Here is a 17,915-nt window from a genome sequence, read left to right on the forward strand (position 1 = left end):
TTGGGCTGCCCCATCACTCTAGCGTAACCAGGGATCCATGCCAGGAGAGGAGACCTAGACTCACCCCAGCCTTGGTGAAGAAATGAAATTAAAACCCCATTTCATCCACTGTCCCTCGAGTTACTTGAGCCAGAGCTCAGAAACGGAGAGAGCTGATCCCAGAGATGGGAGAGGACTGGAAAGGAAAGAGAACTCCGGCTGCAGAGCTCACGCTGCCTCCCCTCCATCCCCACGTTGCTGGCTCGGGGCTGGACCACAATTCTTTTTTTTTCTTTTTTTTTAAATGTTTTATTTATTTCTGAGAGAGACAGAGACAGCGTGAGCAGGGGAGGGTCAGAGAGAGAGGGAGATACAGTATCTGAAGCAGGCTCCAGGCTCTGAGCTGGCTGTCAGCACAGAGCCCGACGCGGGGCTCGAACCCACGAACCGCGAGATCATGACCTGAGCCGAAGTCGGACGCTTAACCGACTAAGCCACCCAGGCGCCCCCCTGGACCACAATTCTATTCACCTCTCCCCAGAGCTGCCGAATCCCATAAAGCAGACCCAGGCAAACTTACTGGCCCTGTGGAAGGGGCAGAAAAAGGCTTAACCACCCCCCAGTACAGAACTGAAGAGGGAGTTCCCTTAGCCACAAGAGCCTCTGTTCAGAACATTTGCTCTTTGCCTCCCTAGCTTTGAGCTGCGCCTCATTCTGCTTGGAGAGTGACTGACCCAAATCAAGCACGTTGGTACAGCAGAGGGCTGCACCCTTGCCCTCAAAATTTTCAGGCACCAAGTTACATAATCACTTCTGATTTTCATTTTGACACTCAGAGGCGGTGGAGATTAGATACAACTCCTGCTGAAAGTGGCAAAAATTGAAAATGAAAATTAACTCTGACCCGGCAACCTTCAATGCTTTTCTTGGGCAGCCCAGCTGCCGCCTGGTATCTCTCGGGGGAAGAAGGCACCCCGGCAGCCGTGGGAGCCCCGGGAAGTTAATCTCACGCACTTCTGTTCCCTGCCAGCAGCTGTACATCAGAGATGTCGAAACCGCCTTACGTGGGCAGCAAGTGGTGGCGGTTGGGGGAGGAGAGGGAAAGATGAGCCGATGATCTGAAAGAGCTTTCACATTAGAGATCTTTTTCTGCTACTCAGATTTGAGGCCTCCACTCTTTGAAGCGGGGAGGCCCCCATCAAAGCTCCCCAGGTGATGTGATTGGCAGAGACTGGGGGATGGATCTGCCAGAGTCCCAGGAGGTCCCACCTTGCTCTGAGGGTCTCTGAGGGCAGTTCTAGCCCCTCATCCATCGCTCAGTCCCAGAACTGAACTTGGCATATAGCAGACCACTGGGCAATGCCTGTTGAATGAACGAAGGACTATCATGAATGTCCAGGTGATGACAGAGTCACAGCCCAATGGAGTGAGCACTGACTACATGCCAGACACTGTGATGCCCTTGACAGGCATGACCTGTTTCATCCTCACAGCAATCTGTGAGGCTGATACCGGCATCATCCCCACTTTACAGAGAGGAAGACTGAGGCCCCGGTGGCCCAAACAGCTTGATGAAGTCACACATCTCAGAAGAAGCCAGACTAGACTCCAGCGCCTGTGCACTTACCCTTTAAGCGGCTCATCCTGTCTAAGAGATAGCTCGGTCACCCTCACCTTGGCCTTGAACGTTTTCTGTCTCTTTTCCACAGGTTTTCCACCAAGTACTGGATGTCTCAGACGTGCACAGTCTGTGGGAAAGGAATGCTTTTTGGCCTCAAGTGTAAAAATTGCAAGTAAGTGGCTGCACCGGGAAGCATTTGCAGGGGGCCCGATGTCTGCTAGAGCCGTGCTGGCCTTTGAAATTGCTCACAGAAGTCTGGTTTCTTAGCTTGCGGCAGAATTGCTTGCCCCACTTTTCGGGACTGTGTCTTAAGTGAACCTCTCTGCCTTTGGGCAGGGGGTCAAGGAGAGCAATTCTGAATGAGAACCAGAGCTGATGGAGGGTGCTAGAAACGTTTACCACTGTCTGCCGAGGCCCAGCAGTACGCTGCAGGTTCACAGCATCTAAGATCAGGGGTTGGCACACTTTTTTTCTCTAGGTGACTGGATAGTAAATACTTTAGACTTTGAGGACCCAGGGGTCTCTGTGATAGCCACTCAACCTGGCCACGGCCACGTAGCCCCAAAACAACCAGAGACAATATGTAAGCAAATAGGTGCGACAAATGTGTTTGTTCCAATATAACCTTATTTGCATCACTGCTGCGGGCCGGCTTTGCCTCCTCGGCAGTAGCTTGCCAATTGCTGAGTGAGAGTGTGTGAAGTCTTTTTCTCCTTTACTTTTTCTCCTCTGGGTTGGTGGCGGGGGACAGTGTTCTGATGCTCCCCATTTTACAGATGTGAAAGCTGAGTCTCGGCAAGGGTAAGTCACCTGCCTGAGGGCACACAGCCCTGACCCCTCGCCCCGCTTCCTTCTATGGGATCATGCTGCTCTCAAGCTCTCACACACCTTCCCCACTTCCACACGCGCGTTCCAGGTCATGGCTGGCAAAAAGGCAGGGAAGGAAGAGACTAAGGCCGATGTCCAGCATGGGCCGTGGAGTCAGAGTAAGATGGGCTCAAATCCTGGCTCTGTGATGCTCTAGCTGCGTGACTTTGGGCAAGTCACCTCACGTTTCTGTTCCTGCTCTGTGTCTGTGTGTGTGTGTGTGTGTGTGTGTGTGTGTGTGTGTGTGTGTTTAACTGCGTGGGAGGAGCAATCAGCGAACCTGGCTGGGATGGTGGTAAGCATTCAGTAAATCAGCACGGAAGGACATAGCCCGGTGCCAGGCTCAGAGCTCTGTCCTCTGTCACAGGTCACAAGTGCCTTTTTTGCCTGGCCTCCCGCTCTCTTTCCGTAAGCGAGGGTGAAATACCTCTCTGGTCCAATCCCTATAAAATTGTCAATATTGGGGCGCCTGGGTGGCTTAGTCAGTTAAGCGTCCGACTTTCGCTTGGGTCACGATCTCGCGGTTCATGGGTTCGAGCCCCGCGTCGGGCTCTGTGCTGACTGCCAGCTCAGAGCCTGGAGCCTGTTTCAGAGTCTGTGACTCCCTCTCTCTCTGACCCTCCCCTGCTCACGCTGTCTCTCTCTCTCTCTCCTAGAAATAAATAAAAAACATTAAAAAAATAAAAAAAAGATTTAAAAAATTGTTAGTATTATTCAGCTGTAGCTAAGAGCGACAGGTGGAAATGCATCTGTCTGCCTGCTTTAGGGGAGCCCTTTAGTTTCAGGGGTTGTAGGAGTTCCTCTTTCCTTGTCCCGCCCAGGCTGGGAACTCCCATTTGGGCTCCTTCACCCCCTTCCCCCACATCCCTGCCCCTTGATGGAGGGGGGAGGGGACAGCAGCACTGGCATCCCCTCGCTCTCCGCACAACCTGGGTGTCTCAGCTGAGTGACGGACTTGGGGAGGATTACTTAGTTCCAACATCCGGAAGCTCCCTGGCAGAAGGGGGTGGGGAGAAGTCACCAGGCGTAACCATCCGGAGGCCCCCACCCCCGCCTTGGTCTTCGTAGACCCTGGCTCACAGTGAGCCCTCAGGACGGTGGCCTCTCTGTCCTTCTGACTCCGAGGCCAGGCCCTCGGGTCCACCATGAAGGCTGTCAGATGCGGCCCCTACACCAGCTGCTCGGGCGGGGTGCGGGTAGGGGTGGGGATGGGGGGGCTGTCTCGTCCATGTGCAGTCACTCCGTGTTCTGAGGCGGAGCCGCAGCTCTCACATCCTCACACCTGCGGAGTGGAGGCTTTGAAGTCAGGTAATTAGGTGACAGGGACGCAGCCGGGAGTCAGTGAGGCTGAACACTTCCTGAGCCGTTTTAATTTTCAGCCCTAGAGGTGGAACTCTGAGGCAGCCTTTGCTCCTGCTCTCCGTTCCAGAAGTAATGATCGAAGACTCAGACCCCCCACCAAGGGATGGCGGAGGCCTCTGGGGAAGGGGCGGGGGCCTGGGGGAGAAGCACAGGGAGGCTTTGGAAGCAGCCAGAACTGAGTTAGAGTACCAGCTCCACTGCTGCATTCTCTGCATGAGCTTGAGCAAGAGGCTTGTTGTCATCTCGGGGCTCAGTTTTCCCATCTGCAAAGTGGGTTGATGCTGGCGTCCTCCGTAGGGCTATTGGAAGGAGCCAATGAATTGTTCTTGCTCTCGATTACGGTGTTTTGTCAAAGAACGTTCTTCCTCGCTCCACCTTGTGCAGAGATGGCTACCTAAGAAGAATTCAAACCACATTAGGATTGCACTGGTGATCTCACCACTTTGCTCAGCTCTCAGAAAAGCTGCCAGGACAGGGAAAGCAGAGCTCTATGAAGTTCCGGCGTGCTTCCGGTGTTGTGTGGTTTTTTTTTTTTTTTTTTTTTTTTTTTTTTTNTAGTACGTAATTATGAGCTGGCTTTATTTTTACTGCTATCACCAGCTGAAGTTTGGATTTGCTCTTCCATGAACCAAATCCTGCAGCTTTTATGTGGTTTCGAAGATTGGCAAAATTTGGGACACACTGATGGGCTGCCAGAAGGGTTGGATGGGGGACAGAAACGGTAACACGCAGACACCATTGTCAGGGAGTTTAGGGAGGACACGCCTATAGAGAAATGAATTTCGGGGGGACTGGCGTGCGAGCATACAGAGCGGTGACAGGTGGCATTGCACAGAGGCGGCATGGAAACTTGTTCATTTCCTCCCTGTTAATTGAGCGGCTACTTAATAAATGTGCCAGGAGCGCTTCTAGGAGGAAGGGAGACCACAGGGAATAAAACACACAAAATTCCTGCCCTCATGGACTTCACATGCTAGGAGAGGAAATAGATCATCTGTGCAGAGGATGGCGCGTACTAAGGAGAACGAAGCAGTGAAGGCAGAGGGGAAGGGCCGAGGTGAGGGCTAAGATTTTAATCAGAGGCCTCGGGGAAGATTTCATATTTGATGGGAACTTCCAAAAAGCCGTAATCTGTGGCACTGGACGTTTCCTATTCCCCTGAAGCATCCCAGAGGCATGAATCTGCCCTGAAGGCAAGACTTTTTTAGTTTGCTTGTTTTTCCTTTTTTTTTTTAACCTAATGCAGTGTCGGTTTGGTGTTGCTTGAAACTCCGTGGGTGAAAAGGATTGGACTGGACCCTTGCGACCCCACGGTGGTCCCCGTACCAGGAGCGCCAGCAGCATCTGGGAGCTGGTTAGAAATGCAGACTCTTGGGCTATGCCCAGCTCTGCTGCACCAGACTCTGCAACTTAAGATTGTCCTGGTGATTCTTGTACACGTTGAGGTTTGAGAAGCACTCCTCTGAGTGATCGCCAAATCCCCTGTTAGAGCTGATTTTCTTTGTCTAGATCATGGGTCTCAACTTGGGTGTTCATCAGAATCCCCTGGAGGGTGTGTTAAAACACAGATTCCTGGGCCCGCCCCAGAGTCTCTGATGCAACAGGTCGGGGCGGGGGGAGCCCCAGAATTTGCGTTTCTGGTAGGTTCCCAGGTGCCGCTGATGCTGCTGGTCCTGGAACCACATTTTGAGGATCACTCCTCTGCATAAAAGTAGTAGTTTGACAAAAATCAAACTTTATTTCGCAGCCTGACCTTTCAGCATATGAGGTTTGTGTTTGGGGTTTTTGTTGTTTTTTGTTGTTGTTGTTCATTTTTTTATAGACTGGTCGATCTTTGCTATTTTTCAGGCTTTTGTACTGTTTCCTCTCTTAGACCCAATCACATAAACTTGATCCTTATTCATCATCATCTCTCCAGTACTTTCATCCAGTAAGTATTTGTGTGATAAGCCCAACAGATAAGGCACGATCGGAACCCCGGTTTATAGGTCAGACACACACACCTGCATTTGAATCCTGACTGCCACTAGCAGCTGTGTGACCACTTCTGAGTCCCGTTTCTCCTTCTGTCCCAAGAGGAAAATAATATCTACCTCACTAGATGGTTAAAAAAAAAAAAAAACACCCAAAAATACAAATAAACAAATGAAACAAAAATTAAGTGAGCTAAGTAAGGGAAAGTGCTCAGCCCCGTACCTGGCACACTGTAAGAACTTCATAAACGAAAGCTAATACCGTTACTAACTTTATGGATTAATTTTGGGGTACCCCCCCAGGAAGCCAGGATACTTGCGAACATCTAACCCCCTCTCCTCCTGCTTCGGCTTAATGGCCACTTCCCCCGGAATTATCATCAGCTGTCTTGTTGGCGTTCTGAATAGAGAGATTAGCAAACTAATAGGAAATTATGCTCAGAAAGCAATTTGCAGTTATCTGAATTGAGGACTTTTCATCTAATAGGTTCATGAGTGCGGAATGGAGTTTCGTTCTAATGGTCGGATGTCAGCACAATCCACGTATTGTCTGCTGACTGGGGATTCAGCTGCAGGAAGATGCTGATGGAGTCCCCAGCCCTCATTCCCGCGTCGTCTGCATCTTTCACCTTCTCAGGGTCTTTCTACAGGTTTCTGTAGGGCCGAGGTCTGGCTCCCGGGAAACCTGTCCAGCCCTTACCTGCACGTGATGCAGGACAGTGCACAGGGGTGAATTCGGTGGCTTGTGCTCTAGGGAACAAGAGTTTGAACCGAGGTGTTTTTGTATGTGTGTTTTTTAGTTTTTTTGTTTTGTTTTGTTTGTTTTTACTACAAGGACTGAATGTGGAAGGGGGGGAGACGTCTTTCAGAACTGTCAGTGGAGAAGTAGCATTTGAATCTTCTGTTTCTCGTGCATGTTGTAGCCTCCCTTCCCCCCGCTCCTTCTTTTAGGTTGTGTTCGGTTCGGTCAGCAGCTCTGCTTCAGTGTGTGGTGTGAGGGGCATTTCTGCGCCACCTCTTGGGATCTGAAGGTGAAAGAGACATGGTTGGGGTCCTCCAGATGCTCACAGTGACTGCCAGTGACTTAAAGCTTAAAATCATCACGTCTAAACCCCTACCAAGACTTCTTGGCCCAGACTCTGGCCATAGGGCAGNTTTAGTTTATTTGTTTATTGAGAGAGTGAGTGAGCAGGGGAGGAGTAGAGAGAGAGAGGGAGAGAGAAAATCTCAAGCAGGCTCCGCACAGTCAGTGCACAGCCCAAGGTGGGGCTCGAACCCATGAACCATGAGATCACAACCCGAGTCAAAATCAAGAGTCGAATGCATAACCGACTGAGACACCCAGGCGCTCTGAAACCTGTGGTGTTTTTTTTTTTATTTTTAATGTTTTATTTATTTCTGAGAGAGAGAGAGAGAGCGTGAGCAGGGGAGGGTCAGAGAGAGAGGGAGACACAGAATCTTAAGCAGGCTCCAGGCTCTGAGCTAGCTGTCAGCACAGAGCCTGACATGGGGCTCGAACCCATGAACTGTGAGATCATGACCTGAGCTGAAGTGGGACGCTTAACCGACCGAGCCACCCAGGAGCCCCTGAAACCTGCGTTTTTAATAAACCTCCCAGACAATTCAGATTTGCACTGGAGTATGAGTGAGGAACATGGTTCTAGAAGGAGGGGTGAAGCAGGTGGGTCATTATTACTGTGTGTGGGGGGCACATACATGATGCACATCGGAGAGGCTGTCTCTGGCGCCTTTGAAGTCTTTAGGGAGGAGGGGCACCTGGGTGGCTCCCAGTTGAGTTGGTTGAGTGTCTGACTTCAGCTCAGGTCATGATCTCACAGTCCATGAGTTCGAACTCCAGGTGGGGCTCCGTGTGGAGGAGTGGGGAGTAGCCAGATGGAGCGGGGGGAAGGGGTTCTGGGCGAGCACACAGGCACGGGCAAAGCCTGCATCACGACTTAGAAGGACTCGAGCATATTTTTCAGTTGTTTGTCCGGGGAGGGGCCTGGGGGCCAGGAAATAGGATTCTGCTGTGTGACGCCGCACCAGGCCACGCCTCCACTGAGCTCCTGGGTGCTGCTCCCTGTGGTTCCGGACTGGGTAGGGGCCGCCCACTCCCCATCCAGCCCTGTTCCTTGAACCCGTCCTCTTGCTGGAGTGGGTCACTTGCCAAGGGTAAGGCCTTGGGGAGGCCAGAGCGGGTGTCAGGTGCCCTTTGCTTCTGTGCAGTCGGAGGCAGAAGCCAGAAGTTCTGATGTCCCAGGTCAGGCTGCTCTTATAACCTGAGACGGGAGGGGTTCGGGAGTCAGAATGGGGGGATGTGGTTTTCAGGTAACTCCAGTCTCAGCCTGATCCCTCGGGGGCTCTGGGCTGTGAGCGGCACCGCAGCAGGGTCCAGAGAGAGCTGTCTTTAGGTCCTGGTTCTGCCACGTCTGTGCTGTGTGACTCTAGGGAAGTTTCTAAACCTCTCTGAAGTAAAATGAGGCTGAACCATTCATTGGATGTTGTAGGACATGTGAGGACACCAGTCGCATGAATGACTTGAGGATTCCCTTTTCAAATCAGAACTTTTTGACAAGTTGTTCAATAGTTATTAAGTTGCAGAAATGGATTTTCTACTACTGCAGAGAAGGAGGAGAATCCTACTCACTAAATCACCTCCGTGGGTGGAAGTGAGGGAAAGTTCTGGAAAATGTAGCTCATTTCCTGCTTTTCTGTAGTTCTTGTTCCCCATTTGTCTTTCAGGATATTCTGAACCGTCTAACTTCTTGGGAGACCTGTTCAAGCGTGTGTAATAGGGTTTCTCAACCTCAGAGCCATTGCACTTTGGGGCCTGATCATTCCTTGTTTGGGCGACTGCCCTGTGCATTGCAGGATAATTAGCAGCATCGCTGGCCTCCACCCACAAAGGCCAGGAGCACCCCCAACACACACACACACACACACACACACACACACACACACACTCCATCCCGAGCTGTGACAACCAAAAATGTCTCCAGAAATTGCCAGATCTTCCCAGAGGGAGCAGAATCGCCCTTGCTGGAATTACTCCTGGTTTATACAGTGAAACAGGCATTGCCAACCAGTGAGACCGTTGTAGATTTATAATTCAGTTCTAGAGTGCTGCTTTGTTTGTTTTTGAGAGAGACAGAGCATGAGCAGGGGAGGGGCAGAGAGACAGGGAGACACAGAATCTGAAGCAGGCTCCAGGCTCTGAGCTGTCAGCACAGCTGACCCCTGTCAGCTGTCACCCCTGATTAGGGGTGAGACCTATAATCATTTCCCTGGGAAGGTAAAGAGTGAGCTTGGAAGACTGAGTTAACCAGCCCAAGACTTCCAGTTTATTCCAGTGTTTGAATGCCCTTTATACACATCCCTTCTCCTTCTGCCTTTGGTTAGCCTGGCTGGACATGTTCACACTTATTTGTAAGCTGGCACTTTAGTAATTTTCATTAAAAATTGTTTTAATGTTTTTATTTATTTTTGAGAGAGACAGAGAGACAGAGAGACAGAGCATGAGCAGGGGTGGGGCAGAGAGAGAGGGAGACATAGAATCTGAAGCAGGCTCCAGGCTCTGAGCTGTCAGCACAGAGCCCGACGCGAGGCTCAAACTCACGAACTCCAAGATCATGACCTGAGCCGGAGTTGAATGCTCAACTGACTGGGCCACCTAGGCGCCTCTACTAATTTTCATTTAAATGAGCCATGGCTCTGTTATTGGATCTTTCTACTTGGATTTTGTGTACTTATTGGCTCTTTTCTTACCTTGTATATTCTCCTAACCTGTATTTCTGCATCAAAATGCCATGTTTTATCTAAAAATTTCCTGGTTTTGCACAGTGATTCCAGCCCCAGGGGACGGGACATGAGTGTGGAGTAAGCCATGGTTGCTTTGAGCACCAGGGTGCACTCATTTCCCCGGCCCTGGAAGGACTCAGGAGCTGATGAGCCCTGATGTTGCAGCTGCCGCAAAGTTCCTGGAAGCTTCAGGAATTTATACCACACACAGGATATTGGCAGGATATAATTATAAGCGTGCATTTCAGAGATCACCAGCTTGAAGCCTGAACTTACTTTTCCATTAATAGAAACATTTCTGTTTTTGCGACAATGATAATGGGAATTCACAGTCCCTTATAGGAGTTTTTACCCACTATGTGCGAAACTTTGGGTCCAATTACATTTGCATGGGAAGGAGGATTACAATTTTACTGGAGGGGCTCCTGGGTGGCTCGGTAGGTAAGCATCCGATTCTTGATTTTGACTTGGGTTATGATTTCATGGTTTGTGAGATCAAGCCCCGCATCGGGCTCCGTGCTGACAGCGCAGAGTCGGCTTGGGATTCTTTCTCTCCCTCTCTGCCCCTCCCTCTCTCTGTCAAAAAAAGAAAAGTAAATAAAACAACTTAAGAAATAATTCTGCTGGACGCTGAGGTGGGCATTGAGTGTGATGATGATGGTGCTGATAATATGATATATTGAGGGCTTACTAAGTGCTGGGGCATTTTACTAAAGAGTTTACATGCATGATCTCATAATCCTTGCAACAACCCTGGAATGTAGGGTCTCTTCCTCCCCATTTTTACAAGTGAGGAAACGGAGGCCTTCAGGAGAAAATCCACAAGTCTCCCAGTGAGTGGATCTGCTCATCAAACCAGTCTCTCTGACTCAAGATCCCAGACTCTTAACCACTTTGCGTGGGCAAAGGGCCAGCCACACAGTAGGCCAGCAACAAATGCTAGCCCCCACTCTTCTTCTCCTTGAATTAAACAGGCAGAATGGAAGATGCGAATCTGATCTCAGCCTGACCCCAGGCCAGAGCTAGTAATCTTTCTCTTTCTCTTTCCCCGAGCCTGCTACCCTGTCCTCTGTTTCTTGAACTGAAGAATGCAAGCAGGGGGCGCCTGGGTGGCTCAGTTGATTGGACATCCAGCTTTGGCTCACATCACGATCTCAGGGTTCTTGAGTTCGAGCCCCGCGTCGGGCTCTGTGCTGACAGCTCAGAGCCTGCAGCCTGCTTCGGATTCCGTGTCTCCCTTTCTCTCTGCCCCTCCCCCATTAGTACTCTGTCTCTCTGTCTTTTTCAAAATAAATAAGAACATTTTAAAAAAATTAAAAAAAAAAAAAAAAGGGCGAACAGGTCTTTGTGTTCCGATGAACCCCTGCAGGTCACTCTCTCGTCTCTTGGGGAAGTTGAGAAGTTGAGGATGAGGGGCGGTGGCACCTCCAACAGCTAATAAATCCACGGCTTTCTTGCAGTGTATCCTCTGTTGGAGAGAAGTGCCAGGTTTTCCTGATCATTTTTCATTATTTTGCTGGAGCCTGCGGTATGATTTATGTGTTAATGCTCCTCACCAACCTTGTTCATCTCTGTTGTTGGGTTTGTTTTTTCTTACCAGTCATGGGCCAGAGCTCAGCCTTGCAGACGTGCCAGCGGGGAGGGGGAGAAGGGGTTTGATACCCTCCCCTGAGAGCGTATGGGGGCATTTCTCGAAGCCTTGGCCCAAGTGAGAGACCATGGGAACCAAGACGAGACAGAACTGCTCGGCTGGGGGAATCGGTGAAACAATGCCCCCTATAAAGGCGCCAGTGATTCGGTTTTGTGATTTTGCAAGAAGCCTTGAGGAGCACTTACTGCAGTGACCTGGGAGAGGGAAAGCAGAAGCACGAAGTCAGGAAGATAATGCGCGAGGGAGCTTTGGTGCCCTTTAATTGTACATATTCTGCTGCCAGACGGGGGTCTTTGCAAAATGCGTATCCAGCCTTGGCCTCCCCACTTAAAATCCTTCTTTGGCTCTCCCTTGCTCTCGGGGTAAATCCAGGCTCCCAGTGGCGTACTGCACCCTCCCTTGCTTAGCTGTCCTTCTGACCTCCCTCCTCGAGGGTCACCAGCGTCACCAAGCCGTCAACCCCAGTGGCTACGGCAGGCCACCTGCCTACCAATCGGCACATCCTCGCACTGCCTTTTATTACTTCTGCCTGGATCTCCCTTGCACACTTCAGCCAGCTCCCCTGTATCCTTCAGGCTCAGCTCAGTCACCTCTTCCTGCAGGAAGCCCTCCCAGACTGCCCTCAGATGCACCCTGTCCTTCACCTTCATTCCATAGAACATAACTGCATTGTCTTCACCTATGTACCTGCCTGTCTCTCTGACCGGACTTTAACGTAGTTGAGGGTAGGGCTCTGCTCATGTTTTCTACTCTCTGTACCTCCAGGGCCAGCGCAGTACATGGCACATAGAAAGCGCTCAGTAAATGTTTGTTGGTGGAATAGATCTCAAAAGGAGCTTCTGGAGGGAAAGTGGTTCTTGGCAACCCACAGCCCCAAGAATCTAGTTCCGATCCACGGGAGATCCTTTCTAGAAAGGGGGCCACTCCGAGGCAGTGGGATGGATGGAAAGATGTTCATGCTTGAAATACTAAGAGATGGGTTTATGTACCTGGATGGCAAACTCCGTGCTAGGGGTTTGCAAGAGAGGTGATTAAAGAGAGAATTCTTGGGGCGCCCGGGTGGCTCAGTTGGTTAAGCGTCCGACTTTGGTTCAGGTCATGATCTCACAGTTTGTGGGTTCGAGCCCCACGTGAGGCTCTGTGCTGACAGCTCAGAGCCTGTAGCCTGCTTTGGATTCTGTGCCTCCCTCGCTCACTGCCCCTCCCCCACTTGCACTCTGTTGCTGTCTCTCTCTCTCAAAAATACACATTAAAAAACATTTTTTTTTTTTAAAGAGAAGGAATTCTTGCCCTATCTTATTACACACACCCCAGGGCCTTACCCAGCACCTGGCACAGAGGAGGAAAGCGATCATATTCTTACGTGCATGAATGAATGAATGACCCTGACGCTGTTCTTTACTGCCTGTATGATTGGGTTGCTTACTGAGCCTCAGTCTTTCTGACTTTGAAATGGGCACGATGGTTTCCACCCTTTACAGCGTTGTTGTTCAGAGCAAACAGGTTACATAAGAGCACCTGGCCTGAGGTTGGCATTTCAGCGTTCCCTCATTCAGATGCTGGAGGCCAGGTTTTCAAAGCACCAATTGTTCTCAGTAAGGAAGAGCTGTGCCTGCTCCGATGGGTGGCAAAGCAAGCTGGTATGGACAAGGCAAAGTCAGGGTCAGGGTGTTGGGTTGCAGACTCTGTAAACTGGTGACAGTTGCCCAATGAACCGTTTGAATGGACGTTACTATGTTCACGAGCAGGAATCTTGCCTGCCCCTCTTCGGGGAAGGCTAGCCCTCTGATCCCAGTGCCGCACAGGTCTCTGGGCTCTCATCTGCCCCACAGGAAGGTGGGGGCGTGACACATCCATGAAGGAAACCGCAAAGCTGCTCATCAGGGGGTCATTTGTCCCCCACCGTTCCCGGGCAAGGTCTGTGCAAGTCCAGTGTGCTCTGGCCCAACCCCTGCCCTGCCCACACCGTGGGGGAGAGAGCACCTCGAGAGAAGAATGCAGAGAGGGACACACGTGCATTTCACAAGCCGTGAGAGATTCCTTTTATAAGCTAAGAATCATTTTTCAAGAAGACTTTTGATAGAGACTGTTCACTCCCGGGCACCAGTGGTGTTGATGGCTTTCCCTGCCCTTCCTTCCTTTTGTCTTTCCTTTCCTCTCCACGCATCTGGAGTGTTTATTCAGCCTGTATTATGCACCAGCCACCGGGCCAGGCACCGAAAGGGGGGCAGGGATGGGGGCTCACAAGGTTGAGGAAGACCCAGATCTTGCCCTCGAGATAAATTCATGTATTTAATTTTCAGGTGGAGAGGATGTCTCGTTTAGCCAGCAGCTCCTTTGGGGAGCAAGATATTCCACGAAAGCAACTTTTCTACGTAACCGAAGTTTATCCTCTTAAGCTTTGAAAGTTAAAAAAAAAAAAAAAAATTAACCCTTTTCAATGAAAAGTCTTTTCAAGTTGCCCGGCTGTGTGAGGTTCGCATTGGCGTCCCGTGTCCACTCAAGTGTGTTGCACCCGTCTACGGAAACCTTGACCTATGTGCCGTCTTGGTGGACCCCACTCGGGCATTTTTTGGACGGATGTCCCCTTTGTGTGGGGAGGGCAGAACTGTCATTCAGGCTCATGTTGCCTTGACTCGGAAGCCCAAGCTTCTAACTACTTCCGGAAGCCCATCTGACCTTCCCCTTGATGCCTGGCGTTGTTAGAGCGACCGTGCTCCCTCACGGTGCTCCTCCGGGCCACGTTTGCTGGGGAGCTTTGTCCCAGGCAGTCAGTTGTTCTCTGTGTGGAACGGAGCACCTGGAGACCCAAATTCATTAAGGACTGTGGGCTTCAGACCCACAAGGAACAAAGAATACAGGGCCTGGTTTGGTGTGAGAGCTTTGGCCACCTTGGCTTTTGAACCTCCTTTCCCGATCACGGTGTCCTGGTTGGGAATCTCCTCTTTTCAAAGACCTTAAAACAAGGATTTGAGGGCAAGTTTAAGAGGTATCTGTCCAGACCACACCAGCAGGGGAGCAGGGGAGTGAGACCCGGAGGGGAAGGAAGGCAGCCAGTGCTGGGTGCTTCGTAGGGCTGGTAATGCTTCAGGGTAGCTGGGGTCCAATCTCACGGCTAACACGTCTGAGTTGTTCCGCCCAAGGGGGAGGAGACTGGGATCGTCACCAACCAGGTCCTCCCCTGGGTGTTTCAAAGACCCAGACGTTGCAGCCAGCCCGCAATTCAGCAAAAGAACGGCCTCCAGTGCAGGGTCTCCGGGGCTTGAGGGGAATGCTCCCGCACAAACTAGCAATGATAAGAATGACCATAATAAAAACGGCAGTACTTGCTACTTCAAGTAATTGTCCTAGGCACCCTGCGTGTGTCGTATCATCAGTTTTCTCTGCAACTATGTGACTGCAGATATGATGTTTCTTTGCAGCTACAAGTGCTATGATGGTCCCCATTTTACAGATGGAGAAACTGTGGCCCAGAGCGGGTCAGCGACTTACTCAAGCTGTCACAGCCAGGAAGTGGTAGTGCCAGACCTTGAACCCAGATCCTTTCTCCATAGTTTCCTGACCCCGTTTCGCTTTTTTGGAGTGGAGGGTTCCTATCCTGGAAGATCTAGGCTTCTCGACATCCCCTGCTTGGGAAGTAGACTGCGTCTCCCTCGTGCAGTGGTTCTGGTGTGCACTTGGCGAAAACCCACATTCCGTGCAGACCGAATCAGAACCTTGGAGGTTAAGCCTTGGGCGTCTGATTCGGAAGCGGGTGGTCGACTTTACTGGCCTTCCCTTCTCTGGGCAGTGAAAGGAAGGGTCTAACTTGGGTGGAATCCTGTGTATTTCCTTATCTGGGTCTTTCCTCCCCTGCCCTTGTGCAGGGAGGGAAGTGCTTGTGCTAGTGCTTGACATACGAGCCTCCGTGCAAAGGGTTAAGTTTCTCTGGGCTTTTCTGCAAGAGCTGTGGCTGTGCCCCCCTTGCTGGGGCTGCCCTTTGAAGCGCTGCCCAAAAGGACAAGCGTTCGTTTTCCGTCCTTTGGCCAGAGATGAAGGAAGGCTTTTCTCTAACTGCAGAAGACAAGCAGCAAGGGATAGCAGAGGGGAACGTGCCAGGGGGAGGCAGGAAGCGGGCTGGGGTCCCCGGAGGCTCCGCCTGGCCCGTCCTGGTTCGGGCCCGGTCCAGAGGTTGCCTGGAATTGTCTGCTCCCGCTGCAGAGCGCTGCCCACGGGAGCCAACGGGCTTCTCCACACCTGCACGTCACATTCCAGCTGCGCCCCTTAGAGAAGACCCGTAGGCGGGAGAGGCAGAAAGGAAGCATTTCTTTCTGGAAGCTTCCAGGGCAGAATCACGCGGTTTCAAACAGCAAGGAGTGCAGAAACTTCATGGTCCCACTCTCGTTTGGCATCAGCAGATGCCACAACGCAGGGCTTCCCAGACGTCAGCCTGACCCATCCCAGCTGGGACAGCCTCCGGTGGCCTCCCTGGTGCTGCAGAAGCAAATACAGACGCCGACCAAGGTTGCGGGGACTCCTGCCCGTGTCCTCCTCCCCTTCCTCGTGCCTTTATCGCTTTGCTGTTCTCTTCGGCCTCATCGGCCTTTAGCCTCTGACTCCAGAACCCACCAAGCTTGTTCCTGACCCCCCCACACTTTTGCACCTGCTAGAAACCCCCCTTCTCAGTCCCATACCCTCCATCCCTGAAGGAGTTTTCCTCCATCTCACCACACCCGCAGTTACCTGATGTTTGCTTACGTGGTTTTTATCTGCCCCCCCCCACAAACATAGCAGCTTCATCTGCCCTGTACCCGGCGTGTCCCCAGGACCTGGGGCCCCGTAAGCCTCGTTAAGTGTTTGCAGAATGAATGAAGGGCTGGTTGCACATTCCCTGGAGCTTCGAACTAGGGTTTGGATGCGATAGCCATGGCCTCCGGCGGGGCTGGGACCTTCCCTTCGGGTCTGAGACTCCGGGCGTGTTAGAAAAGAAAAAGACAAATTTGCAGAAAGGTGGGATTTGTATTATCCTTGTGACGTCAGGCAGCTGTAGGGGGAAGAGCAAAGTGACATCTTAGGCTCATTTCAACGGACGACATTTTGATTGTGCTGGATGCTCAATCCCATTTATTCATCCCACTCCCAAGATGTAAAGGAAGAAGAATGGAGGTTTCACAGGCATCTGTGTGGTGGTTAGAGCTGGGCTCGGGACTTCTGTCTCTTACTGGCTGTTTGACCTTCAGCAAGTAATCCAAATTTGCTGGGCCTCAGTTTTTCACTCTGTAAAATGGGGATAACAGTAGAACCTTTTTGTTCGAGGAGGGGAGGGGCAGAGAGAGAGGAAGAGAATCCCAACCAGGCTCTGCTCATGGAGCCTGATGCAGGGCTCTCTCCTGGGACCGTGAGATCAGGATTTGAGCCAAAATCAAGGTCAGATGCTTACCTGCCTGAGCCCTCCAGGTGCTCCTAGTTTCTACTTTTTAGGATTGATATGAGGATTAAATAAATTGTGTAAAGCCCCGGGGGGCATTACGTGGTTCATCACAAACACTGTGTAAGTGACAGCTCTTGTTCTCAGAGTCCTAGTGTCTTTGAACCTCATTTTTTCTTTTTTTTTTTTTAATATTTATTTTTTGCAAGCAGGGGAGGGACAGAGGGAGAGGGACAGAGGAGCTGAAGCAGGCTGTGTACTGACTATCTGACAGCAGCAAGCCTAATGTGGGGCTCGAACCCATGAACCACAAGATCATGACCTGAGCTGAAGTCAGACGCTCAACGGATGGAGCCACCCAGGAGCTCCCTGACAGCACTCTTAATGTTTTTTGACCATTTCAGACTTCTGGGGGCCAAGAGCTGCCACCTATTTTTGATGATTCCGAATTGTCCAAGCCACCTTGTCTTGAGATAATTCAGTCATTCACTCATGACTCTGTCATGATTTTGTCGTATGTATGTAGCAGCCTTCCTTTTATTTATTTACTATTTATGGCCTTTTTAAATTTCAATGCATTTATTTAAAGATGAAAATGTATCTTATTATGAGCAGAATATCAGCATCACTTCTGTTAATATAAGGCGACCAGAAAAAAAAGATGTTCAGATGGAAAAATAAATTTAGTTTTTAATTTTTTAATGTTTATTTATTTTTGAGAGAGAGAGAGAGCACGAGCAGGGGAGAGGCAGGGAGAGAAGGAGACATAGGACCTGAAGCAGGTTCCAGGCTCTGAGCTGGCTGTCAGCACAGAGCCCAATGCGGGGCTCGAACCCACACACTGAGAGATCATGACCTGAGCCAAAGTCGGGCGCTTAACCGACTGAGCCACCCAGGTGCCCCNCTCAACGGATGGAGCCACCCAGGAGCTCCCTGACAGCACTCTTAATGTTTTTTGACCATTTCAGACTTCTGGGGGCCAAGAGCTGCCACCTATTTTTGATGATTCCGAATTGTCCAAGCCACCTTGTCTTGAGATAATTCAGTCATTCACTCATGACTCTGTCATGATTTTGTCGTATGTATGTAGCAGCCTTCCTTTTATTTATTTACTATTTATGGCCTTTTTAAATTTCAATGCATTTATTTAAAGATGAAAATGTATCTTATTATGAGCAGAATATCAGCATCACTTCTGTTAATATAAGGCGACCAGAAAAAAAAGATGTTCAGATGGAAAAATAAATTTAGTTTTTA

General features: G+C 50.6%; 1 protein-coding gene across 1 annotated transcript in view; it reads left to right on the forward strand.

The window, feature by feature from the left end:
* KSR2 (kinase suppressor of ras 2) overlaps nt 1-17,915 on the forward strand; it is a 418,048-nt gene that overhangs the window by 309,237 nt on the left and 90,896 nt on the right. Inside the window, exon 7 of the mRNA XM_077765936.1 lies at nt 1,689-1,772. Within this exon, the coding sequence (XP_077622062.1) occupies nt 1,689-1,772 (84 nt within the window). The remainder of the gene's footprint in view (nt 1-1,688; nt 1,773-17,915) is intronic.

Source organism: Crocuta crocuta, unplaced genomic scaffold (genome assembly GCF_008692635.1).
Source record: "Crocuta crocuta isolate KB4526 unplaced genomic scaffold, BGI_CrCroc_1.0 scaffold339, whole genome shotgun sequence".
Lineage (NCBI taxonomy): Eukaryota > Metazoa > Chordata > Mammalia > Carnivora > Hyaenidae > Crocuta > Crocuta crocuta.